Below are 27,983 nucleotides of genomic sequence, written 5' to 3'. Positions count from 1 at the left end.
AAATCATGTCACGTCATTTATAGTATCCGCAATAACTGAACCGCAAACTAGAGAGGGAAAACTTCTTGCTGTAGTGACGCAACGCCCCGATAGGAGGCGCTACGTCAGTTAGCAGCATGCTAGCTGTGGAGCAGTTGTGTCAAGAATTCATGAGCTTCATCATACTTTGAAACTGAGGTGAGAACTAAAATATTTGTATCTTTGTAGAAACGTGGTCAAGGAATATAACACTACATAAACGTTATTATTCGACCGACATTCATTGGTCTTAAATGTCCGTTAGAGGAATTTTAACATTTCTTGTTAGACTTAAGCTAGGCAGCGTTAGCTGTAGATTTGCTCACCGATAATTCTTTAGAATGTGTTTAGAGCGTACGGGGTCAAATATCCTCACTAGTATGTTTCGTGGGTGAGGTTTTGGTGAAAAAATAAGTAAGTAGAGTTCAGATCACTAGTTACCTGACATGTTTTCATGCTAATACTAGCTGGCTAGCTGCCCATCCCATGCCAGCCAGGTGGCTTGTAAACAAGTAACAAGTAAAGGTGGTGGGTGTATCCCTTAACCACAAGGGTCGTAGGGGCGCGATTTCCTGTGGTCAGTCTTGGGCAGGTACAGCCTGGTGGCGCTCATCCGTCTCCTGGCCTATAATTGTGAAAATTTCCGCTCGAAATTCCTAGCTTTCATAATTGTGACACTTTAGGATCAACGAGGACACAAAGGGCATGGACCCTTACTTATAGTCTTGTATTAGTGTATCTGTTTTGCCTCCTTGGGGAGGTAAGGGTTCACACCCCCATCTTTTGCACTTGGATCTGTGCATTTCAATGTATAACGTGCAACATATAGGAGCCTGAGGGTGAGATGATCACTAAATACTGTACAGTATATCTAATCACATATTATTTGCATTTTAAATCTTGTGCCATTTGTCTAAAACAGCCCCCCCGAAAATGTGTAATGTCTAACTCCCACCTAAATTATGTCATTTGCTAATATATTTGTTTTAAACGTCAATAAGGTTGGATAATGATTTTTTTAACCAAGTGCTTTTGTTTATTTTGTACAATTTGTTCGAATAGCAGGGTGTTTGTGTAGTGGGAAAAAACATTTTCAGTATGGTTCACGGATACATTACCCACATTGCTAAAAAGGTTTGTTTGTTTGTTGTTGTGTGAATTTGTTTTATCAGGGCGCACAGCACACAATGGCATCAACAAATACGTAATAAAAGATAAAAACAAAATATCTGCACACGATCATCTGTACAATACAAGAATATACTGTATTACATATTCATGAACCCAAAGGGAGTATGCTGACATTTTTAAGTGTATCCCTACTACAATTTATCTTGCAGGCAAAACATGTTCAAAAGTTGCTAAACAAAAGTTATTATAGGCCTGCATTTATACTGGTAATGCCGTCTGTAACAACCAATACTTTAACAAACTCTTGAATTTTTTAACGTTTTTTTCTTTATAAAAAGTTCTCTTTACGATTTTTTTAAATCGATATCAATTAGGAGGGCAGCATGGCGGCGCAGTGGTTAAAGCGTGTGTGGCACAGTTCTGAGGTCATGAGATCGAACCTTCTTGTGTGGAGTTATCATGTTCTACCCGTGCTTGCGTGGGTTTCCTCTGGGCACTCCGGTTTCCTTCCACATTCCAAAAAAATGCTTGTCAGGTTAAGTGGCAATTCCAAATTGTTCCTAGGTGTGAATGAGCAAGTGAGTTTTCTGTCTCTGTGCGCCCTGTGACTGGCTGGCAAACAGTTTAGGCTGTCCCCACTGCCCGAAGATGGCTGGGATGGGCTCCAGCACCCCTGCGACCCTACTGAGGATAAGCGGTTCAGATAATGGATGAAATGATATCAATTAGGGGCATTTTGAAAGTCATTGTCTAAATCATTTCAAAAATTACCTCGTCAAGTGGCACAATGGCTCTTTAATGTTGTGCGTACATATTGGACTTTAGAATTATGGATTCCTCCTACCTGGAGCGCATCTGTCAAAAAACAACTGTTGAATATTTGTTGGGTGTTGGTGCCTCCTTGCTTTATAGACTAATAATACAGATTTAAGTTTAGGTATATCATTATGTTTCAACATGTACTTAGCATTGTGTAAAACCCTAACAGCTTTTTTTCTGTAATCAACTGAGCGTTCCTATATTGCTTCGATATGTATTTCCCCAAATCTCGGCACAATAACTCAAATAAGGCAAAGTCAGTGAACTGTACATTATATGAATGGTTTTATGGTCAAATATATGTTTGCATCTACTCATCACTTGCTATGTTTTTAGCTAATTTGGATTGTATACTATTCATATGGGGTATCCAACTAAGAATGGCTAAGAATCATGCAGAGAAGCACATTCCCTGTAACGTTTTCTGATCGAACATAACCTGATTTTTTTTGAGTTAAGTATTTTTTGGAATTCCCAAATACCGTTATCTTGGGAGTTGATAACTGTTTTAATATTGGATTAGAAGTGCATCATATTAAAAGGCCACATCCACCAGTCTACACTTATTAAGATCTGGATGACCTGGAGCATGATTGCTGTGCCCTGTCCATAACTCATGGACAATGTTTACTGTTTGTCATACTTTTATCATTCAAAATATTTTTGATGTGACCATTTCCTTAGACTTCACCATGTCTCAAGTAGAGAAGAAGGCAGGTTTGCTCAGGAGGACATCGTCCTCCAAGAAACCGCTGAAGGAGAAGGTGGTGTTGATGTATGATGAGATCTTTGCGGTGAGTATCATGTACCAAGCACTAGTATTATGCCAACTTTTATTTCTTTTTGCTAATCGTGTGTGGCACGTTTGTTTCAGAAAGAGGATCCAGCTAAGAATAATCCTCGCTTCTGGGATGAGCTTTTTCTGATGAAGGTAAAAAGTAGGGAAAATACTAAAAAAAAAATGTAAAAATGTTTCTTTTTTTCGGGGGTCAGGCCACTTGTATCCTTAATCGGTGTTTAAGACAGGTAAATAGCAAAGTTACGTCGGGTCATGTTCGAAAATAAAAGGAAGTTCATTTAACATAAGATATTAGACACCTTAAATGTGACTGCAGTCAAGATTTTCTCACAATTATAAAAATCCACAGCAAACTTTAACATGAACTTCTGTCCAGTCATTTTCTAGCGTCATCAGGAACAAGAGCTGCAGCATTTTTTTGTCTTTATTTTCTCGTAAGTGTATTTATTGGAGCTATCTTTTCCTAAATTTATACATCTATGAACCCACACGCCCTGAAAAAGAAAAGAAAAAAAAAACAGGTCCTACAATGTACACAACACATGGCAAAGCACACAAACTAATGTCCTTGGTTTTCTAGGTGAACTTGGAGTATTTGGAGACAAAGCTGGAGAGTGTAGATGGTGACGAAGTGCAGCGGATACAGGAAAACATCAATTCTCTCTTCCATCACAGTGTTCAGGCTCTTGGAGAGGAGCATCAGATCAAAGTAGTCAATGCTTTGCAGGTAACTAACAACTTGGGACTTTATAGGTTGTTTTATATCGGATCTATTTTAAATTTTTATCACAATCTTACTTCGTGCCATCTATATTTTTCTTTTCTGCTCTGCAAGACTCTGTGTGCCCTTTTTAGAGGAGTGCACCAAAAGAATAAGTCAGCATCTGGATTTGATATCATTAATATGCTTATGGGCTTTGACAAGGCTGAGCAAAGGATGAAGGTATGTGGTCAATTTAAAATGTAAAATTATGAGAGATGTTCAGTAATGTTGTGTTTGGTCCAGGACCTGATGGAAAGACTGGACAGTCTTCTCTGTGGAGATGGTTCAGAGAGTTTGAAGAGCCTTTGTCTCAAACTTTTGTTGTGTCTGGTGACGGTGAGATATCACACACAGTATGCAAGAGCCCTTGAGCCACTTTTACCGCCATAGGCAACGTTTAATTTGATTGTACGACGTGTATGTTCATGTTTACAGGTAACAGACAATATTAGTCAGAACACCATCTTGGAATATGTGATGATTAATAGCATCTTTGAAGCCATTCTGCAAGTAAGATGAACCACATGGATAGACGGACTAATGTGTGTGAGGAAATGGTTCATTTTGTAAAATTGATTTTTTTTTAACTCCGTTTTAATTGAATTGTATACCATTTTACATACAAAATATAATCACACCCCAGACATTTGGTACTCAAATACTAATAAAATGTGTACAGTGTGGAGTTTTTAATAGCTGAATTTAAGTAGCTGGTCATTGCTGTAGTTTTGATAAAAAATGTACAGTACTTCATTCTGTACAGATCATCCTGGTGTACTGTAAATCCATCAAACAGAAAAATTGTTTTAACTCCTTACTTTTTTCTTGTATAGAGTTTTAGCTTTGAAATAATGATGCATGACATAAACAACTGTTGTCAGAGCTATTATCTGTGTTGTGTTGTTGTAGTTAGTTAACAGTCTTCAGTGGTTTGTTCCATTTTGTTTCTTCAGATTCTTTCTGATGCATCCAGTAGAGGGCAGCATGGCTACGATGCTGTCGTTCTTCTGGCCCTTCTGGTCAATTACAGAAAGTATGAGGTTGGTTGTTTGGCTGACTTGCTGCACCAGTATTATAGTAATGCAGTACTGTCGGTAAAATTTACTTTTTAATTACAAAGTCTATATCAGCCCAGATATTGTTCATGCACATTTTATGTTTTTTGCACGGGGAAAAATTTACAATTATTCCTGCATTTCTCACCCTTTTTCTGTATTTTTCAGTCTGTAAATCCATACATTGTAAAACTCTCCATTGTGGATGATGAGCCAACACTGGATGTAAGTATTCCATGTTCAGTTTGTACAAAAGCTTGACTTTACGTTTTTGCTCTGTTTTTTAAAGTCGTGCAAAAAATACATATTTCAAGTGGTATCACGACAAAAAAACAAGCTGTGAGGGGTAAATGAAGTCCATTTTTATAGTGTTGTGACGAACTTCACTGTATGTCACCCCCATTTGTTTTAGTTCTTTTTTGACTGTTCATCCATGTTTACTCCCCACTTAATGACATTTCAGTTTGTTTTATGGCAGGGGTCGGGAACTTATGGCTCGCGAGCCATATATGGCTCTTTCTATGAGTACCTGTGGCTCAGAGACAAATTTGTTTGCATGCAAATTTTCTCCATCTCGTTCAAAACAGTTCAGATACACGCAAAGCCAAACCAAAGCTGAATTATAAAGCAGTACTTCGCAGAGTATATAGGGCACGTTTTTTACTACAATTTACAGTCAAGGTGTCACACCAAAAAAAAAAAAAACTTGTTTTGGCTGTACAATGCTGAAGATACTTTTATATAAAAGCTCACTATGTGTTCAGTGTTCAGATACCTTATGATGAATCCACAGAACAAACTGTAAATACGCCAAAACACCGGAAGAGAACTTTGTTATTTGTTATATGATTGGGTGAGTGGGAGGGATGGGTGGAGCTATGCAAAAAGTGCAAGTACTCCCTCCCATCTCTCGCCCTATGCCGTCTGCGCCAAAGGTAAGCACATCAGGCTCCCTGTTTGCAGAATGTTGTGACGTTTTTACAAAATAACTGCTTGCATCTGGTTTTGAAACCAATATGTATGAAAAACAAGGGTCAAAAATGAGTTTAACCGATCTTGAGTAATTGCAAGAAAGAGACAAGTTTAAAGTGGTATGTTTGTTGATTTTGGGACACGGGCTCTGGCATTATTCTATTTTCATAATTTTTATCAAATCATCAAAAATAAATGTGCTGTGAAGACTAAGCTTTTGTCTGGGGCTCTGGTTTAGCAATTTAGTAAATTTGTCTCATAATATATGGTGTAGCTCTTTCCCCAAATAAAAGTAATATATTTTGCTTTTATGGCTCTTTGAGTCAAAAAGGTTCCCGACCCCTGTTCTTTGTTTTTATGGAACTGGTATTACAAATAAAATCAAACCATGCCTAGAACTTATGCAAAATGTTTGCCACACTTTATACGCAAATTTTGCTTTGATGATCAAAAGGACATTGTCATACTTAATATATTTTTGATGTTTTTTCCTCTCAGGGTATGGGCCTTGTTGTCCACCATGCTCTAACAGAATATAACAGGTAAACTATGACATTTTTCAAGTATCTAAAAGAAATACAGGTCTACAATGATAAGCCCACTGGAAGCATCAGTTTGTTTTGGGGTTATAAATACATGTTTTATTTCTGCAGGTCTGAAGAAAGTAGTTTACATTTTATTTATAGCCTACTGTCATTCAGAAGTACTGTTTTATTGTGAGTGACATTATATTTCTAGTGAAAATTTTTTAGTCTATTGTTGCACATGAGATAGAAAATCATCCTGGATGATTTGTCTTTTTCACTCTATTATTTTCTAAATATCATAACTCCTTTCATATTGATTGTCGCTATTCATTCTCTCGCTGCAGGCAGTACAAAGACAAAGAAGAAGAGCACCAGGGTGGCTTCTTCTCCACCCTTACTAGTATGGTTGGTATTTCCATTTTAAAATTGACTGAAAGGAAGGCTGTACAGTTTTTCTATTATTCGTCATTTTGTTAAACAAACAAGTTAAACAAAGCCTTGTTTTTTCATTTTTCAATAGGTGGGCAGTATGTTCATAGCAGACGCAGACGAGAAGCTCTCTGTTCAGTATGTGAGAATCTCTTCATCTCTGATTTTATATACAGTGCATCCGGAAAGTATTCACTGCGCTTCACTTTTTCCACATTTTGTTATGTTACAGCCTCATTCCAAATTGTATTAATTTAATCTCTTATCCCAAAATCTACACAAAATACTCCATTATGACAATGTGAAAACGTTTTTTTTTTTTTTTTTTTACTTTTTTTGAATTTTTTTAAAAATAGAAAACTAAGAAATCACATTTACATAAGTATTCACAGCCTTTGCCATGAAGCTCAAAATTGAGCTCAGGTGCATCTTTTTTTCCACTGATCATCCTTGAGATCTTTCTACAGCTTAATTGGAGTCCACCTGCAGTAAATTCAGTTGATTGGACATGATTTGGAAAGGCACACACCTGTCTATATAAGGTCCCACAGTTGAGTGTGCATGTCAGAGCACAAACACCAAGCATGAAGTCAAAAGAACTGTCTGTAGACCTGGGAGACAGGATTGTCTTTAGGCACAAATCTGGGGAAGGATACAGAAAAATTTCTGCTGCTTTGAAGGTCCCAATGAGCACAGTGGCTAAAGGCTGTGAATACTTATGTAAATGTGATTTCTTAGTTTTCTATTTTTAATAAATTCAAAAAATGTAAAAAAAAAGAAGCTTTTTCACATTGTCATAATGGAGTATTTTGTGTAGAATTTTAAGATAAAAGATTAAATTAATACAATTTGGAATGAGGCTGTAACATAACAAAATGTGGATAAAGTGAATCGCTGTGAATATTTTCCGGATGCACTATATATATATATATATATATATATGTATATATATATGATCTTTAATTCAAAACTTCTTGTGAACTATAAACCCGGAAAATTAAGCATTGCTGTCTTTAACATATCCACACACAAGTAAGGTGGAAATTGAATGGTTGATGAATATTTTTGCTCACCCAGAACTAAATTTATTTTTAGAGAGTTTTGAGTAATAAAGTGTCGCACACGTGCTGCTCAAAATGAGTAGCCCACACAAAATAGCTTAACAGTCAATGGACAGTGTGCTTGGTTTCAGATCAGGGGATGGTGTAATAATAGTCTGAAATAATAGTCTGTGCAATAACCTGTGTAGCCCTTTGAGACTCTTTGTGATGAAGGGCTATAAAGAAATAAAAATGACTTGACTTGACCTACAAAGTTATTCCATCAGGGATGAATTAAAACAAAGCTGCATGTTATTGTTTTTTTCGTTTTGTGGCTATTGTGAGCAATCATTTGCATACAATCGGTGTTTTCACACAAGTAAAAATTATTGGATGCTGTCTGATCAATCCCAAGAGGTCAATATGATTTTGAAGATGTTATTGGTTCAATTTTGCGTGTTTTTTCCTTCACTGGACAAAAAATATTGTTTTGAGTGCCTACATTTTCTTTTACTAGCTTTGACTATGCATTTTGTTTACAGAACCAATGAAGCCATTCTGCTGGCATTGTATGAGGCTGTGCACCTCAACCGCAACTTCATCACTGTGTTAGCACAGGTAAAACTTTTACTAGTCAGCATGTCTTTTCAAAACACACTGTGTGGTATGTATTGCCCTGTGGGAACTTTTATCAGTCCATTATCAGTTCATTTTGCAAGTCGTGCTTGCACTTTGAGTTGATTGTGGTGGTCCTTGAGGGCAACTTCGTTAACATCATGACTTTTTCCAACTACCATTTTTGTCATCAGTGCCCTGATGGAAGAACATTTCTGTTTTTCTCCAAGTGACAGCTTTTATTATAGCATCCCCCATGTGTCTGGTCTCTCCACAGAGCCACCCCGAGATTGACATTGTCGCAACGCCGACCAGCCAACCACAGACAACACCCACGACGCCGCTCGGCACAACGCCACCATCTCTAGACGGTGCGTTTTTCTTAGTTTTCCTTTTTCTTGTTCTTGCAGCATTACATAATTTTTTTCTTTGCCAATTAGTAAGTGAGGTATTCTCTAGGGAAGAGTATGTTGTATTATTTTTAAGGCCCTTAAACATACAAATTTATAGAACTAAAACGTAATTTCCCTCTCCAGTGCCTCAGGAAACTTCTGAAACGTCCTCGCATCAATAAAATTTCAAAATCACATTCAGGGCTTGCCTCTTTGCCTAAGTCTGAGCTTAGTTGTGTTGCTACATACCTTTTTTATAACTAACTTTCTAATTATTGTGACTTTCTCCTTCTGTGACCAAAATCTCCCAATCACAGAAAAGCACCTACATTAGCACCCTTTTCAAATATTCACTCCTAGTTTGTTTTGTAAGCGCTCTCAATTCAGTTAACTAAGATGGCAAGAAGACACCTTAGTACCTGGGTGTGTCACTGAACCAATTTTTTTCATCTTTTATGTTTACTATGGGATACATGTGCGATGTCACTCCAAACTGGTGCATAGTTTTATCCCAGGCTGCCTTTATCTGTATGAAATATCAAGAATGACCTGTCACACGAAGCCCACGTTAAAATAAGACTATGCAAAAGGAATGCCGTAAAAAGTGCACTTAAACTCAATGTGGGCTGCAAAGGTTCAAATAGAAACGACTGATTCATGATTAGTTCTACTCTGTGGGAATGGAGCAAGGCATTTCACTGGCTTAGATGCTTGACTAGACTGTTGGTTCTTAACTGGTCTGATCTAGGGACACATCGTTCCACAATAATGACAAGCTGCGACCCAAACAAGAAAAAAATATCTTCTCAAATGTATCCAATGACATGATTGCGCAGTTTAAAGCAATTACTATAGAATACATTAACCTTTTTTTTCGCCAAAAAGCAAAATGACTAGCAAAACCAAAACGACTTCAGGTACTGGATTTTGTAGCATATACTGGAAGCCTAAATTGCATATGAGCGACCCCTTTAAACTGCTTTAAACTAGCCAAATTTTAAAACAAATTAAAATTACCAATATGGCGTGTACCTAAGCATAGGTATTACTTAATAATTTAGTAATAAAGATTAAGGGAATAGAAACAATAAAATCACAATAAAACGAGATGTGGACCCACTCAAACGTGCCGATTGAACAAAAAGAAGAGATCGCGCAGGGCATTATCGCCATCCACTGTTAAGAAGTGTAATCGTTCCTCCATTTGTTCTTCTTTTTAGCATTATTTTACCAAGTCAAAGACCCGCAACCCACTAAAAACAGGTCTTTGACCCACTTTTGGGTCCCAACCCACCAGTTGAGAAACCTGGCTTAGAGAAGAGAGGGGCTTCATTGATGGATCTGTTTTGTTCCTTCTCTTGAAATAATAAAACTGTTACAAGTTGGTGCTCTCACTTTTAGAGGGCCTAGTCAAGGCCCAGGGATTTTTTTCATTAGGTCATCAAGGGAATCACTGACGTGGAACTGACTTTTTCTGAATTTTTGGTCTGATAAGTTATTGAAGAAAAGATTTCCATGCAGCCAAATGGCCTGGAAGTTTTAATTGGTCGTGCTCTGTGTAGTGATGAACAACCCAGAGCTGCCACTTGATCCTAACTTGCAGACAAGCAACCTTCTCATCACCTTCCTCAAGTACGCATCTATTGTAATGCAGGATACTAAAGGTCAGCACATTAAATTTCCTATTATGTATGCTTTCCTTGACTGTGTGTGCGTGCACGTGCACGCTTTGACTTAATAATTTACAGAAAATAACTTTCATTGACCTGATGGAAGACTGTGTGTTTTTTTTCTCTAGATGAGCATCGACTCAACAGTGCAAGACTGTGCCTAATCATCCTTACATGTATAGCCGAGGTGGGCTCAACCTGTATGCTTTGACATCCGCCAATTACTTGACCTCTGGCTGTTGGCTGGTTTTACTGTGTGATCTATCCTTTTGACAGGACCAGTACGCTGATGCCTTTCTGCACGATGACAATATGAACTTCAGAGTCAGTCTACATAGAATGGTGAGACAATGGGAATGAAAATGGAAAAATACTGTGTCTTAATAGTCTTAACTTGTGACAAGATTATTTAAATCTGGTCCCTATAAAGCATCTGTTTTCATCAGCAAAATAAAGATCTCTTTTCTAATGCACATGTTGGCTGAGATGAGGATATTTCTCACAATTATTTAGTAAGTAGTGTCACTGCAGGGGTTCTTAAATTCAAATTGAATGCTTATATAACACATGGTTTCTGACTGCTAATAAGAAAGCAAATTTCTAGATTACTCTATGTATTTTATGGTCACTCCTGAACATTTCTCTTATGCCAAATGTGCATACTGTTATGAAATATTTATCTAAGGACCCTTAAAAAGTATCACAAAGCATTGAATTCACTATTCTAAAAATAAGTTCTTAATTAGCTTTAAAATGTCTTCAATCCTATTTCAAAAGTCTCAAATCTGAAAACATTAATAAGGTTTATATTTTTTTTAACAAAATATTTTGTAACATTTATTATTATCTCTTTTAACAATTCACCGATTTTCTTTTGTGGCAACATCGTGTTATCCCAATAACGGAACTATCAAAACTGTGATTTCAGTCTGTCTTTTCTGAGCAGACGCATGTCTTAGGTCTACCCTCAATACGCATAGCAACTTCAGACAGAGACGTTGACGATTGACCCTGAGAAAGAGTATATTTAATGAATGTTGCTGTCCGACCAACGTTTCTGACAATGGCTAAAAGCTGTGCCAGGGGATGGGTACAAGGCACATTGTATTGTGTGCAATAAATATTCTGTGTTTTGTTTGTTCCAATTGTGTTTTTTTTTTAATCGACTTGGTCTTAAATTTGATTTCAAAAGGCATTATAATTCCTTAAAAGTCTTGTAATTACCATGCCTTAAGCCACATATGTCAGAGTCAAGGCCCGCGGGCCACATTAGGCCCGCGAGAGGGTTTTACCTGGCCCGCGTGACGATATCAATATATTATTAGATCCGGCCCGCAGGCCGCTGCAAGCCAGCAGCCCGCAGTACGCATGAATACTACATTTCCCACAATGCAACGGGGACGCGCCGAGCGGGAGCAAAGCGGGAGGCGGTTTGATTTATTCAGCAGTCGATCAGCAGCAGTCATTAGCATAACAGCAAAAATTAGCCCACAGATACCCATCAACATCAACTTGTGCAAAAGATGAAGCACTGCCAAGTATCAGCGTCAGCCTCAAACAAGTAATGTAGAGTTGTAGTAATACAGTACTGTATATAAATGTATGTAAATACAGTAATAATACAGTTGTAGTGGGTTTTACATAATTCACCCACGAAACCATTGTTTAGTTAGCGAGTTCCTAGGGGGACTATTAATTCTCCCGTCTCTGCTCGCTACACAGTAATGTTTCCTGTGCAATTACACATTTGAAGTTTTTACTCCGTTCAAGTTTGAAAGTTAAATATAGATAGATAGATAGATAGATAGATACTTTGTTCATCCCCGAAGGGAAATTCACATTTCCAGCAGCATCCCTGAGCTGAGAACAATCGAGAACAATCGAAAATAACACGGGAGCTGCTGGAGTGGCTGCCATACGTGACGGCGCCGGAAGAAAAGATTCAATTTCAATCATGTACAAACAAACAAACAATTGAATCATGTACAAACAATTCATGTTTCAATAAGTGGAGTGTTAATAAAATGGGGGGAAAATAATTTCTGATACTGATATAACCAGGTAAAACTAATTTTAAGTTACCTGTCCAAATGAATGTTGTGCCATCTCACCTTTCCCACTCTCTCTCCTCTCACCTTTCCCACTCTCTCTCCTGCAGTTGACTTGCTGCTGCTCGCTCCTGAAATACTTACCTCTTTGTGTATTGTGCAGTGTGCAAGCTTGTTGCAAAATATTCCTTGCGCTCTGTGACTCGAGATATTTAGTCTCAAACTTGACTCATCTGTGCTATTTCAGTCGGGGACAAAACTTGAGTGTTTCAGTATTCGGCAACTAGTTTGGGTTTCCGACACACTTGCGGGTCCACGTACACGACGACTCCAGGGTTGTTTTTGGCGTAATCCACCACTCCGTCTTCGATAAGATATCTACCTACCTAGGTACTTTATTTTTTGTAGTATTTCTGTAGTCATATTATTGGAATAGTATTTGTCCCCATTTCAGAATGAAGAAAAACAATATATTAGGTCCCCGTTTTAAGCAATTAATTTGACATTTTTAAATATGCACATAAAGAAGGTCTTGTTTTTTGTTGTTCCCCTCGGGAATTTTAAAGCTTTATTGTCCATGTTGACTATGTTGTTTTTGTTTGCCGACTCTGTCCTGGGTGTGTTTCTTGTTTTTCGGCTTTTCATGGAAAATAGATCTTGATGTGGACAACAGTCTTTTGATAAAATTGTCTCCTATTTAGCAGAGAAAATGACTTTTGATTGTTATTATTTGTTAATCAGTAATTCCTTTTTTTCACACTAACCCAGAGAAAGCACAGAAAGGAAAGTCAATGTACATTTGAGCAGGACAGATGAGGTCCAGTGTGTTGTTTGCTATTGGTTTTAAGTAACAAGAGATTTTTGCACTTTATTTTATTGTATTTCGAGGCAATATTTCTTTTTAATAATTTCAGATGATTGAATGATAGAAAATGGTTATGAGTTGTTGTTATGAGATATGTTATGAGTTTTTTATATAAAGGACATTTGTATTTTGTGCCTGCTGAAATTAAAAATGACTGACAGAGTCATAAGAAAATATTGCTTTATTTATTCAATCATATTGTAATATATTTGTTGTGTTTTCAGTAGGTTAAATCTTCAGTAAAAATTTCAGTAAAGATTGGACAGTCCGGCCCTCGGCTTGTAGCCAAATGTTTTATTTGGCCCTCCGTCCATTTGACTTTGACACCCCTGCCTTAAGCTGTAGGAACCCTGGTGATACTTGAGTTTAGATAAACAAGTGTACAACATACTTCAATGTTATTTAAGGCGTACTGTTTGTGCTGATGTATGAATCTTTCAACGATAAAAGAATAACATAAGATGCTGTTATGTTGTCAGATACTGAATGTATTTACCTTTTATAGCCCATGAGGCACAGAAAAAAAGCAGTCGAGAAGAACATCCCTTGTTTGCCGCTGGTCTGTGCAGTTTTAGGTAAGAAACTGGTTTTACTTGTCATTTATGCATGGTCTTTGAGGTTTCATATACAGTAAAATCTGTTTATGATTAAATGTTAGTATTTTTGGTTACATTTGGGGTTTAACATTAATATGTTACCAATTATTTCAGATAAAAACATTTTGGGTGCATGTATGTTCTAAGTTCGTTTCCTGATTACACTCATTGCTTTTTTTAATCTTTCTATAGATCTGATGGTAGAATTTATTGTCACCCACATGATGAAGGATTTCCCCATGGATTTATATTTGTGAGTAAACATGCACCTCTGAACACAACATTACTCACATATCCATCACTTTTGTTGTTTCTGTTCTGATCAGGCGATGCGTTCAGATTATTCACAAACTTCTCTGCTACCAGAAGAAATGCAGAATCAGGTTGCACTACACGTGGAGGGAGCTTTGGTCAGGTATGCGTCATTACAAAATTGGAAAGCCATGTGTAACACAACATTTCATTAACAATTTTCTCACGTCATAAACACTACTAGAGCTGTGTAAAACATTAGCCATTGCAAGGTCCTTTTTTAAACTCATTATTTGGAAGTACTGTTTTTGTACGATTTGTATTGTAAATCTCTTAGTGCCTTAATTTGTGGTGCATCAATGTTTAAGAGTTTCCACCCTTTGAACGAAAAACGCAATTTCACTTTGAAGACGTTCTCACGTGATTTGGAAATAAATTGCCTCATTGAGTTTAGATAATGAGTCTCTAAAGAAAGCAAAATCCATCGTGGTGGCCTTGGTTTCAGCCTGGTCAACACAACACAGGATCACATTCCACATTTTAATGGTCCCATTGCGCGGCATCTCATTAGAATACTGATTCCTCTAATCAGACCAATAATCAGCTTCATTCTCTGGATGGCGCTGCATTCCCTTCTTGTGGTAATGATAATAGAGTGAAAAGAAAAGAAGGAGTCAAATTAAAGCAGCAAATGCTTGTTATTGTTCAATGTGTTTTAAAAAGTATTTTTCTTAGTTTTTAATTGTATAGGCAGTGTCTGAAACTCATGACAAAAAGTAACCGGACACCAGGGCAGACAACTCTGAAAAGTTGCCTGCCCAGCCATAAAGTTGCCTGTCGCATGTTTCTCAACTTAAAACACAATGAGACAACGAATCGCAAAAAAAAAACATTGTTGCAAAGTATTAAGGATTGATAATCAGAATATATAACAGAACATCACTTTAAAATTATGTTTATTATAAATCTACTTATAACATTCATTGCATGTCTTTGACATTGCCGTTTTCCATCTGCCACCAGTATGTACCTGTATTTACTCATCTTCATTCATGCAATGTTTGCGTTGCGTCGTCTGCTACAAGCCACGTGAACTCCTCTTTCCACGATGCTTTTAATGAACGTTTACGTTTTGTAGCGTCATTAATTTTGTTAGCTTCTTTTGAATATTTCTTCTGCGGCTGAAGTTTTGGCTTGATTCCTAACCACTTATCAATTTTTCTTGTCTTCTCTGTGCATCTACTTTGGAAAATGATATACATATGCACGACCTTATAACGCTCATTAAAGTCCGGAAGCACGAAGTTATCCGATGCAGGCTTCTGATTGGCTGCTGAGTATGCAAATTGCCAAACAAATCGACATTTCCGAACTGAACGAAGATTTCGAAATCGGAATAAAGAAACGTCTGATTTTGAAAAAACTTTTTTTGTTGTTGTTTTTTTTTCTTGAAAAAGTTGTCGGCCAGCCGGGCGGAGACGTTTTGTAAGTTGTATGAAAATGAAATGAAATGATAAAAGATGCACGCCCCGGGCTTCCGCGCAGACGTTGTTTCAGACACTGGTATAGGTTTCTTTATGTATAGATAATGTTTTAATGATTTGTAATATATATAATTGCTGATTTATTTAGTTGTATTTCAACCTTTTAAGATTTGTATTTAATTTTGAGTCTGGTCTCCCACTGCATAGCACTGATCAACCTGCTCAAGTTCCTACTGTCAAATGAAACTACGCTCCTAGCCAAGCACAACATTTTTCATCTGGCACTTTTGGTAAGAAACACTCACCAGTCTAGTTTTGCCCTGAAAAAGCTGTTTTCATAATCATTATCAAACTGCAAATTTAACAGTAGTTTGTTTTAATAACAAAGCAAAATCGGGGCGTTTTCTTAAATCAGAAGTGTTATTTTTAGTATAGAATGCCATGACAACATCCTCTATCCTGTACTTTTTTGTACACTTTATATTGTAAGTTAAATTTTAACGTCATTCCTTTTAAGCATGATATGTATGTAGGAGCATAAATGTCTGACTTTGTTTGGCGCGTACTACAGTGTTAAATAGTTGCCCTTTACTGTTATTTATCCAGGTTGTCAACCTGTTCAACATGTTCATCACATATGGTGACACATTTCTGCCTACGTCCAACAGCTATGATGAGCTGTACTATGAGATTGTACGAATGCACCAAGTATTTGACAACCTCTACTGTATGGGTATGTTGAACTTCCATTTAGATACTCAAGTAAAGCTTATGTTCACACACACTTTTTCTAGGATTCATCCATCCATCCATATTCTGCACTGCTTATCAGCAGGGTGGTGGGTTTTTTCCTAGTATATAGAGCTTTAATTAAGTGGTCATCTGCTTCTTTTTTTTTTCTTCCAATCATTGTCTCAGAACAGTTAAAGAATAATAAGTGTCCAAATGGAGGTACAAAACGCTAGCAGAAAACACATCATAACTTAATTGATGTTGGCTTGATGTTCTGTATTTAGCTGCTTCCGTTTTGTGCCAGCTCGCTCATGAGCCCAGATTTTGCTCGCAACTCAATAACATTTATACCCTGCAACTTGTTTTTCAGTGCTGAGAGTGTCGACAAACACTGGCCAGTGGAAGGAACCTGCTAGTAAAGTTACCCATGCTCTTGTAAATGTTAGGTAATAACACACTTGACCACTCAAAATACATGAAAGCAGAAATAAAGTGAAAGTGTGTGGTGGCTGTTGGAGAAAGGTTTAAAATGAATTGAATCAATTATTTGTCTTTAATTTTGTTAGTCTATCCCAACCTAATCCCTGTTTGAACTTCCTCCACCTCATCCCAGTGCCCTTCAGTAGGATTTACTAGCATACTGTATTTTCCCAGCTGTAAAGTAATTCCTCATCCATGATCCCCTGGGGACATCCTGGCTTTAAGGTCTCTTTGGTGCTCATATAAAATTGTCTCTCCCTGAGGTTTCTTTCACTCTATCAGTTGAGTCTCACAAGAGCTCCGGCTGCTTCAATTGGCAATTGTAAAGGTTGAAGGGATGTGAGTGTCAAGGAATAATATAGCAAGAAATTGTTGAATGAAGACGCGGATGAAGAAGGAAGTCAGATAGTTGATGGTGAAATTAAACCAATATAATTTCTTCCCATCTTCCCCCCTTTTGTCAGTCTTTTTCCATGTGAATAGTAGGAAAAAATATGGAAAAAAAAAATCACTGTGCCGCTGTTACTTTAATTAATGTGCTTGAAAATTCCAGTAGAAACCAAACCATTGCAGCTGTTGCCTATAGCATCAGTTTATATATGGCCTGTAAAAATGTAAAAAGTAAATTCCTTAGACGTAAATGCTAATGCAGGAAAAAAAATGCCCGTGGTCACTGAATTTTTAGCGGCCAGTGTGAGACAGGAAAACTGTTGCATAGCTGCCAGCTTGTCCCAAAAACAAGTTACACTAGTATTGGTGTTATATGCAAACATTAAATAACAACCATGTTGAATCCCTTTACCTCACTGCAGTGTTTCTGTAGCTGTTCGAACTGAAGAGACAGTAATCTGCACCACAGCTACACTGAGATCATTGCAGTTCAGATGAGTTACTGTACAAAAAGGAATTTGTGTAAATGCTACTGTAACAAGTACAGTGTAAAAACAAATTATTACCCAATTGGCTAAATATTTTGCTCATTTATTATCACGGTTTAAAGTGAAAATGACATTTTTTAAAGGTATTTTATCTTGTTTCCTGATTAAGATAAAGTTGTTCCATGCTTAACCTTTGTTGAAAAGTTTGCATCACGATACATAAGTTCAAGTCTCCGTGCCTGCTCTGCTGCAATCTCCTTAGGCTTGACCTCCTCTCTCCCCTCTGAGATGAATTGGGCTGAGACAGAGCGCCAGGTCTTTCATCAGAGCCTGATGGCTCTAATGCTCTTGTGGGTGTTTGGGATCAAATCCCTGCAGCCTGCATCCAAAATCGCGATGAAATCTTTTTCAGTGGACAGAGCAGCGGATTGTATTTCTGTAAACGGCAAAAGAGGCCAATCGTTTTATATGTTCCTCTTGTCCTTTAGGGCGATCGTCAACCATTTTAATCCAAAGATTGAATCATTTGCTGCTGTGAACCACATCTCGCAACTGTCTGAGGAGCAGGTAACATTACACATCCATGTAAAAAAACATGAAGAGTTCACGGCTCTTGAGAGATTACATAAAATAGTTCTTGCTGATGATTGGCATTGTACACTGCTTCTTGTCACTCTTGCTCACCCGAGACGCAAATGAAGGAATGAGCTATATAAAAGAATGGAAGAAAGATGTAAAATATTGTGGTCACTTAGAGTGGTATCCACAGTAAGACCCATTTATTTAGACTACAGTCTTTCAAACCACAGCAACTCGTTTTTTGTTTTCAAAACCAAATTCTAATCACATTTCTTTTAAAACACTCGTCATTTTCTCGTAACTAGTGCAAACTAAACATTTGAAAAATTACCAGCACGTATTAGAGGGCTTACTTCATACGCATGTATTTCTGTACACATCACAGAAAAAAATTGCCAAATAAGCTATGCACAGATCAACTTGATTAGTCTCAAATCGAATTAAAATATATTTGTAAAGCCCTTTTCAGACACCAAATTGAACCTCAAAATGCTGCGCAAGCCTACAGTTATCCTAGTTAAGTTTAATTCTTTATTTTACCCCTGCCTTTACGCCAAAGGTTAATTATTTATAAAATACTGTTGAATTGTTTTTTTTTTCCTTTAAACACCTCCCCCTCTCTTTTCTATTAAAAGTACACCCCAAATTTTGTAGTTTTGTAAAAATAAAACCTCTATAATTGGTGATACTGTACAAAAAAACTCATGTTGTTGATTTAAATCAGCCTAAAAGCAATTGTCTTGAATCCCGAAAGTTGCATTGTTTTGAACAAAATATCAACACCAATATTGGACCTTTTCGCTCAAAATAACTCTCCCTTAAAATCATTGAATTGTATCAAACAATCCAGAACTACAAAAAAAAGCTTGTTTTAATAAAAGCAACCCCAAAAATGTAGTTACTTTGCATAAGGAAACCCAGTTAGTTTATTTAAATTAATCCAAGTACTGGATGGATCAATTATTTAATATTTCAATCATGTTCAATATGTTTTAGAATTCTTGGAATCTGTTTTTGTCTGACAACAACACAAAAAGAAACAAAAAATCGGTGCATTTGGCCAACTACCCCTAAAAAGTGGCTCATGCATCCTGAAATTTGACTGTATGTGGACCTAAGACAAAAAACGTTTTGGCAGTTCAAATTTAGATTGCGTACAAACTGATGGTGTTTTGCAGAGACCAGTAAACATGAAATCACTTTTTTGTCATTAATGAAGAGCTCATTAAAGTCAGAGCACAACAAGGGTAGAAAAACATTTTTCAAAATGATAAGAATGATAGATGTGGTCATTATAATCCCACCGTACTCTTATCTGCTTGAGTTCATCACAACGAGCGAGCAAGCAGAATGGAAGTTTGGTGTGATTGAGCTGGGGGATTCACATTGTGAGGCAAAAATGAGACTAAATACACATCAGCTTTAAAGCCTGCAGGGTGTAGAATCTGTTCTCACACTGGTTGGTTTCAGGGCTCATTTAAATCTTAAATGCAGCATCAAGTCTTGAATTTCTTTACTTTGCCTTGAGCGAACACACGCACACATAAACACACCTGGCTTTACGCCACGTTGGTGTGGACTCCCTTCCCGATACGACACAAGAAGATTGATGATGTCCACACCCGCAGATCGACATTAAAATGCAAACACAGCCCAGCACGCGGCCGCTCATGTTGTTTGAGATAAGAAAAAGCACAAGGGTGACGTGCCTGCTCGATGATGCTGAGCGGCGCCCCGACGGAGAGTTGCACGCAGCCTCGCTTTGCTCAAGCATCCCGTCACGTGAGCGGCCTCCCGTCTTTGCAGGATTCCATTTTCATGCTCTGTTTACTTTGCCTCCAGTTTTTTTTCTTTTTTTTGCGCTTCCAACCTGTTCGTCACAGCTGACACTTCTCCTGACGGGTCTCTTTCAGGCTTTTCATTACCTTCCCTCGGAGGCGCGTGAAGTGAGGTTATCATTCAAACATGCCCCATGCAGCGATGGGGAGGATTTTTTTTAAATCGCAAATAATAATGCATGGATGGTTTTCAATTAATCAAAGTGAAATATATAAAAGTGATGGCTCAGCTGTTTATGCAGTAAGCGCATATAATAAATGGAACCTATTGAATCTTAACATCTATATCACATGTGTCTAATTCATTGCCAGTAGGCAAAATGTGGCCTACGAGAGCTTGAAATGTTATAGCGTCTAAAAATTCTTCGAACAAGAATTACATTTCTCACTATGCCCGTCGACTAAAATACCCGCAAAGTGACAGCTTAGCCCCGCTAGACGTCAGCATTTCCATATCGATGCAGTGAGTGGAATTGAGGAACAAACTATCCCAAAATGTTCAAGAAGGTTTTGTTATACTGGTTGGTCGGTTGGATCCCTTAACCACTAGGCCTGTTGGGGCATCATTTCCTATAGTTCGTCTTGGGCATGTACAGCCTGTGACGTCCATCCCTTTCCAGGCCAACATATGTTCCCACCCGGTCTCGCATGATTATTTTGTCCTGGATCATGCTTGTATCTAAATGGTAAATGGGTTGCATTTATATAGCGCTTTAAACAGTCAATAATGCACTTCACACTTAGAGGAGCCCGAATTGAACCTACAACTTCTTTTGTTCCAAGACGAACACTACTCTCTCGGCTACTTTCACCTAAGATTCCCCTCCTTTTCCGGTACAAAATAACTGAAAACCAATTCTTACTCGGCCTCCCAAAGTTAACCCTAATTCTCTATGAAACACATCTTTCTGATCACTGAAATCACATTGAAATTGTAACTGAAAACAAAAATACAGTAAGGAGATAAATAAGATGAAAGTCGTAACCTCTGGAAATTCTTGTTACTTGGATTTTCTCTCGCATGTCGGGCAAACTTTTTGCGCAAAAGATATCTTGTATCTTGAATTTCTCATAGCTCGTATGTTGCGGTATCACTGTACAGTGGTACCCTTACTTACAAATTTAAATTGTTCCGGGAGTAGCTTCGTAACCTGAAGACCTCGTAAGTTGAGATGCATTTTAAATGTTAATGCGCTATTCCGTTCTTAGCCCCACACGGAGTGATATTTTTTTTTAATAAATCATAAAAGAGCATCAGAACATGGAACGAATACATGTTAAAATTTAGATTACCGCGCAATATACCTAAAACAAAAGGCACACAAGGTAAAAAATAAACAACTAAAAAAGGAAAAAAGGAAATGTTAATTCACTTTTGTGCCATGTGTTTATTGAAAAACTGAACCAATAACGTTTACAATCTTTCTGAAATGTGCGAGTCAGACATCATCCTGAGCGATACTTTTTCTGGGTAATTCCTTTTCTACAAATTCCGAGACTTTTCTTGGAATTTCTCTAAAATGTCTTTAATTCGGGCTGATCGAACGATGATTGCGTCCTCCTCCCCGCTATCTTGCCGGGACCCCTCCTCCTCGTCTGTTAACTCTAAACTGTGATGGTGACACGAAGAGCATGCTGGGAGCACGCATTCGCACTGAGTTGCCAGGCAGATCTTAAGCAGTACTCAGTGAAAAAGTAGTGCGTACTGCACTGTATTTTTAAATTTGGATCCTAAGAACGCTTTGTCACTCAAGGCAAAGTTTTCCTGTTCAGATATTTCTTAACCTGAAACTTTTGTATGTAGACACATTCGTAAGTAGAGGTACCGCTGAATTGAATCATAATGTATTCATTGAGTTACTTTACATGAAGGAATTGGTACATTTATTTTCCATACCAAGTAAATTTAGTAAGAATTTTATAAGTTACATCAGGCCCTTTGAGAACAACCATTACGCTAAGGTGGCCCTATGAGTTTGATACCCCTAATTTTATGTTTCTATTTGTCCACGTCCGCATTTTTCTTTGCGGAGGAAAATCTTTTAGAGTCAACGTTTCACGCTATGTTCCGGGGTCATTAATAAAATCATGAAAAATGTGCGCATTAGCGCTTATTTAATGGCTCAGAGGGTAACTGTCAGAGGAGATGTGGAAAATCTTTGCACAATTAGCTATGATTTCACTACAGCTTCTCATCTCCGCTGGACAAATGCACGCACACACACACGCATTCCTTCTGCTTTATTCTGTCATTTAGAATCAAAGCAGAAGAGTGGAAAAATGAGCTGGAAATAGCTCAGATAAAGCTAGTGGTGATGATGCACCACGTGAGACCTCATGAATAAAATGTTGGCTACACGTATGTATGCCCAACGGATATGCGTTTGTGTCATGTGATTTCTCTTTTGTCTTAGGTGTTGGAGGTGGTGCGCTCCAACTACGATACCCTGACGCTCAAACTGCAGGACGGTTTGGACCAGTTTGAGAGATACTCAGAGCAGCCCAAAGAGGCAGCGTTCTTTAAGGAGCTGGTAAGGCACCCCGCAAAAACAACACAGCTAACACAACACTTCTCAGGTTTCCTGCCATCGTCATTAATACACCTTTTAGGATATTTTTTGGTTATCTTCAATAAAGCTTCATTTTTAAAGTGTATGTGCTTTTTCTAAAAGACTGCTGAGTGTAATGCAGGTGTTTTCATTGATGAGCCACTTCTTGCCATATATTCTCTCAAACGGGCTCGACCAGTCTCTCCATGGCCAAATAAGCTATGCATAAAAACAGATACAATGCTTTTTATCCTTTTTAGAATTAATTGAACGCTTTAGGTACTTTGGTTGTGATGTGGCTGCAGTTGGTGGAATGGAGTGTGAGGTATTGCACAGAGTGAATCAAAGAAGCAAGGTTTTGGGTGCTTTGATGAGAGTGATGAGCTACAAGAGTATGTGTTTGGATGTAAATAGAGGACTGTATGAGAGTGTGATTGTGCCGACTGTGTTGTATGGCACAGAGACTTGGAGCCAGAACGTAGATTTCAGAAGGAAATTGAATGTTTTTGAGATAATGTGTTTGCGGAGTAATGTAGGAGTGACGAGATTGGATAGATTGAGAAATGAAATTGTGAAAGACAGAACTGGAGTAATAGTGGAAGTAAGCAAGCATGTGGATATGAGAGTACTCGATTGGTTTGGACACATGGAGAGGATAGATGAGGAGCGAATGTTGAAGAGGATCTACGGAGCAGAAGTAAATGGAAGGAGACCAAGAGGAAGGCCGTGATTGACGTGGATGGATGGTGTTATGAGTGCACTGGAGGAAAGAGGTTCAAATGTAGTGTAAGCTAGAGCTCTTGTTGGTGATAGGAATGAGTGGAGAGGTGTTGTGAAAGGATAGTGGGATGTTTAGACGTGTTCTAAAGGATGGGCAGGTCACCCGTATGATGCGGCAGGGGTAAACCAGTGAAAGCTGTCGGGCCCTGCTGTTGAACAGAAGAGTGTGTTGTGTCTCCCTGACTCGAGTGACATTCTTGTATCCCGTTTCATCTGGAGGGACGAAAGCATGTCCATCTTGGGTGCCCTCTCTTGAGGGATATGACCAAAGTAGATAGATAGATGGATAGAACTAATAAATTAAATGTGCATTGTGAAATTTTTCCCAGTTTGTCATCATGTTGGTCGGTGCAGCCCTTTGAGATGTTTTCTGATTACCGGTGCTACATAAAAAAACATGGCTAGACTATTCTTCGTCTAAGGGGAATTTTGGTGAAGAAATGTTTCATCCTGTTGGAAGACCCAAAATACTAAAATAAAAAAGAAGGAAATAAAAGTGAATTACATTACATAACATAAAATAACTACATTTCGGTTTTAACCAATTTAGACACAGATCCTCTGAAGAAGACGCCAAAAATATAAATGAAAATAAGTACAATAAAAGTAAAAGATCAGCTGTCGATTAAAAGATTGAATGCAGTCTGCTTCCGAGTAATCAATATTAAAATGAGTCCAAATTCGGCTCATTTTTCTGTTTTTATACATACTTACTTTCTTTGTTACTCATATTGAACTTAATTATTATCTAACACCTATAGAGCCTTTCCCTTGTTCGTACACAAGTGTGACTTAGCCAAGCTGTGCGTGAATTGTTAAAGCAGAATGGCAGAATTCGTGTCAGTTTATAGCAGCCCATTGACACAAAAAGATCAAAGAACTTCGATAGAAACGTCTCAAAACAGCACGAAAATAGCCACTTTATTTTAGTCGGTGAAAGTGAACAAAAATAAACACGTTCTCATCGGCACTGGAATTCTTCCTTCGAAGGTACTGGAAACATTTATTGAAAATTTGTCCTTGAAAGTTCTTAAATTTGGCCATTAAAGAAGGTGTACGCATTCAGTTGTATTTCGTGGGTAAATATAAACATTATTTAGAAATACCATAAGCACTCGCGGGATGTATGTGACAATGTGAAAGCAGGAGTACTCGGCAATCACAGGACACTATAATAAATGATCTGCATTTAGGAATTATTAGTGTAACGGAATAATGTACTAAATAGTACGCGTTAGTCCCAACACCGCTTCGAGCAACACATTCCCGACCCTTGTTGTAGTGCAATCGTATATCTATGACAACGTTGACCGAGGCGTGTCCCATGTGTGTCCTCAGGTTCGCTCCATCAGCCTGAATGTGAGGAAAACCGTGTCTTTGAACACCCTGAGTCAGGATGTTCTTCTCAAAGAGTTTTCCACCATCTCTTGAGAATCCTCAGCATCCCTCTTATACAGACGCCAACTTGAACATTTCCTCTTCATTCCTTTCGGACTTTTCCAACTTCTCTCTCGGGGTCGAAGCACTTTTTTGAGGATGAAGGTGCCGTTTGGGTATGTGTAGCTCAGGATGCAGTGTTGACCGGACTATTAGCAGGCTCAATGTGTGGTTTGAGGACGCGTTTTTGTTGTTTTTTTAACCCAGTGCTAGTGTCGGCTGCTGTGATTGGCTGCGTGTAATTTATTTCCACCAGCTTCAAGTCCCGTACGCGTCTAATGACATTTCAAGTATTTTCACTTGACACATATTTGCTGACGATTAGTAAAATAATGTTGCTCTGAATTACTAGAAGGAAGCCATGATGACTAACTACTGTACACATCTCATTTCTTACTTTAAATGAAATAAAACTTAACATGGTGAGGTATGACATATTTCCATATAAATTGATTTTTGCTTCGAGCCTGACAATAAAAAATGTACACAATCATGAGTTATTTTTAGCCAGCATTTTTATGGACTCAATGTTATCCATAAAATTCTTACTAGCATATATTGTATAGCCGTCTGTCTGTCCACCCAAAAAAAAAAAGAGTTTAGGTATGACCGCCATCTTTCAAAGGCAGTCAGGTAGGTTATCCGAGATGTGAAAAATCCCCCCAAAGAGCTGACTTGGCACTTTTGGTTTTGTTGACTCAGCATTACTTCTGTTAGTTTGTGTGTCTGTCCACCCAAGAAAAGGATGAATGAGTTTAGGCATGGCCACCATCTTTCACAGGCAGTCCAGTAGGGTACCTTAGATGTGAAAAAAGCTGACTCGGCTTTTTTGGTTTTGTTGACTCAGCATTTCTCCCAAAAATGACATTCCATTCTCCCAGGCCAGAACATCATTGAAGATCAACACTACTTTTACAGGCAGTCAGCTAGGTTACCATAGATGTGAAAATGCTTAAACAAACTTTTGGTTTGTTGACTCAGCATTTTTCCAGAACAGGTCAGAACAGCATTGAATATCAACTCTATGTTTACAGGCATTCCATAAAAGCTGACTTTACACTTTTGGTTTTGCTCACTCAGCAGTCCATTCCAGAAAGACATTCCCCTCTCCCAGGCCTGAACAAGTTTGGCCAGCATCGCAATCTTTTACAATCAATCGCTCTAGAGGTGAATGACCCTGCCAAAAAGGGAAATGCCACCCATAAAGGGTTCTGTGTCTCAACGCGGGTGATTCTCTTATGGTGTTAAGTAGTTGTAGTTTTATGCATGCATTTGTTCCCTTTTATTGTGTAAATAAAAGTAGACGAAAATTAATTCGGAAAATGTTTTGCCAAAAAAGTTTACCTACTTTATTTAATGAGACAGTTTGATATACAGAACTCATTTTTTGTCCCGTTTAACAAGCAACATATTGTTATTGTACAAGGAAATGTGTTTAAGTGCATACCAGCCCTGTATTAATGCATTAACGCTGCTGAACATTTGCACTGTTGCATTTAAGCAAACCACCTTTCTCATCAAATTTTCATCCAGCCGAAGATTGCCTACATTATTTGTGATGATCCTTCTCCATTTTACTTTGCTTCTCCAAATCTATGTGCATATAACCAGACTAAAAACCCGTTCTGAAAATTTTTGGCACTGCAGCACCGGAGCGTTCCCATTTTTCCTAGTTGCATTGTCCATGTTTAGCAGTTCAGCTGTGTTTGCTCATTCATTTGTGCCCATGTCTACTGTAAGCAGGATTTTAGTCAAAAAAACAAAAAAGGATTGGGACAAAGAGCCAAATTACTGTCAGAAGGGAAGTAGCTCTTTGCAACAATTTGTCCAAACTTACTTTTTATTTAACTGTTAACGATTCAAACTTCTTCTGAGCAGATAAAGTTCAGCTATTCACAATGGGTAATCCGGCTTCCAATTTATTGGATGTGACATCATGTGCACAGTGTCTACGTAGAGAATAGAATGTGCAGTTGGATTTTGTTCGGGCCATAGATGCTAGTAACAATTCTTAATACTGTTTTTTTTTTACACAGAGCAGCTTGAATGGTAATGTTAATTAACCTCTGTATTGCCTACATTTTATGAATGTACTGATGTGAAGTACATTTTTTCCTTGGTGTTGGTTTAACATCTGCTTGTGACGGTTAAAACAAGCGCTGGAGTTGAGCAGTTCCGTTGACATTTTTATTAAACACAAACGGAATATTCCGGGCAATGCGATGCGCGGGACAAAACTGTATGGTTTTGCAGATGTACAGACAAAATGGCTGACAATCACATATATACTAGGAGTGTGGGCTATGATAAAACTTTAGGGGCTGTGGAAAAACTGGTAGAAAGATCTCTTCACACCAGCCCCCTTGTCTGGACTGAGTCTAGCAAGCACAGGTAAAACCAAAATTTGTACAGGTGCTTGACATCCTTGAAAATGCTTGCATTTTAAAATTGTGTTTTCAAGGTTGGAAAGTGCTTGAGTTTTTGGTTGAAGTGCTTATAAATGCTTAAAATTGTTGCCTTGTTTATCGGCAGTCTGACTTGGTAGACCACGCATTAAATCAGGAAAACTCAAAGGCGTGTGGATAAAAATGACCCCGACACTCCTATCTGGTGGCTTCGCTTTGCCATTGCATTTCTTCCTTTCGTGTGATTAAAAACAGCTGGCATTAGTTTGTATAGTGTTTTCATATGAAGCGTTATTGCCCCCTTACAGGTGTATCAGACCAAGATGCCAGGTACTAGAGAAATTGAGAAAAATTGGCTCTGAATGTGCTTGAATTTGGCCATAATTACGTAACACCGTTACATATACAGAGACCCCTCACTACACGCCTCACTCCTTCACGGATTTTTAAACAAATTGATTTTGTCTTTGTTGTCATTAATATCATTGTATCACTCATTGTGTTCTGTTCGACAGCACACCATGGGGATGGATTAGGGAGGGCACAACACTGTGTGACTGTGTGTGTGAATTTTGATCGGCTAGTGTCACTGCCTCTGTAAACAAACTAGCAAGCATAGCGACTGCTAGCTTTAAGTACATTGAAAAGCAATCAATCAATCAAATTGGACTCCAAGAAAAAGTCAGTAGAACGCAAACAAATGCTGATCACCAGCGGGTGCTTCGTGGATTATCGGTTTCCAAAAGCGACTCAGGTGGCGTCTAGGAAAAGGCAAGAATGTTGCTCCTGGTCTTCCAGTAACAGCTAGGCTAACAACTCTCTGAAGCTAC

The 27,983-nt window shown here is 38.1% G+C and overlaps 1 protein-coding gene across 1 annotated transcript; it reads left to right on the top strand.

The window, feature by feature from the left end:
* Nucleotides 1–56: 56 nt before the first annotated feature.
* armh3 (armadillo like helical domain containing 3) lies at nucleotides 57–25,244 on the top strand. Its single transcript, XM_088342439.1, has 26 exons — nucleotides 57–177; nucleotides 2,653–2,762; nucleotides 2,843–2,899; nucleotides 3,348–3,494; nucleotides 3,603–3,710; nucleotides 3,774–3,866; nucleotides 3,966–4,040; nucleotides 4,484–4,570; nucleotides 4,754–4,810; nucleotides 6,056–6,099; nucleotides 6,429–6,489; nucleotides 6,605–6,651; nucleotides 8,096–8,171; nucleotides 8,446–8,539; nucleotides 10,123–10,224; nucleotides 10,359–10,417; nucleotides 10,507–10,572; nucleotides 13,649–13,718; nucleotides 13,932–13,992; nucleotides 14,066–14,154; nucleotides 15,683–15,765; nucleotides 16,082–16,208; nucleotides 16,578–16,653; nucleotides 18,054–18,132; nucleotides 22,397–22,513; nucleotides 24,650–25,244. The coding sequence occupies exons 2-26, from the start codon at nucleotides 2,661–2,663 to the stop codon at nucleotides 24,740–24,742; spliced, it is 2,070 nt and encodes a 689-aa protein (XP_088198565.1). The 5' UTR covers nucleotides 57–177; nucleotides 2,653–2,660; the 3' UTR covers nucleotides 24,743–25,244.
* The last annotated feature ends 2,739 nt before the right edge of the window (nucleotides 25,245–27,983 follow it).

The sequence above is a fragment of the Urocampus carinirostris genome, chromosome 8 (assembly GCF_059441175.1).
Source record: "Urocampus carinirostris isolate Australia breed hairy pipefish chromosome 8, RoL_Ucar_1.0, whole genome shotgun sequence".
NCBI lineage: Eukaryota > Metazoa > Chordata > Actinopteri > Syngnathiformes > Syngnathidae > Urocampus > Urocampus carinirostris.
The sequence above is the reverse complement of the archived record's forward strand: the minus strand, read 5'-3'. Positions and strand labels throughout refer to the sequence as shown.

Excerpts from the sequence above, each read along its gene's own strand:
- armh3 (XM_088342439.1), top strand. The coding sequence starts at position 2,661 with ATGTCTCAAGTAGAGAAGAAGGCAGGTTTGCTCAGGAGGACATCGTCC. Across the intron at positions 2,900-3,347 it reads ATGAGCTTTTTCTGATGAAG|GTGAACTTGGAGTATTTGGA; the intron begins GTAAAAAGTAGG and ends TTGGTTTTCTAG. Across the intron at positions 13,719-13,931 it reads GCTGGTCTGTGCAGTTTTAG|ATCTGATGGTAGAATTTATT; the intron begins GTAAGAAACTGG and ends ATCTTTCTATAG.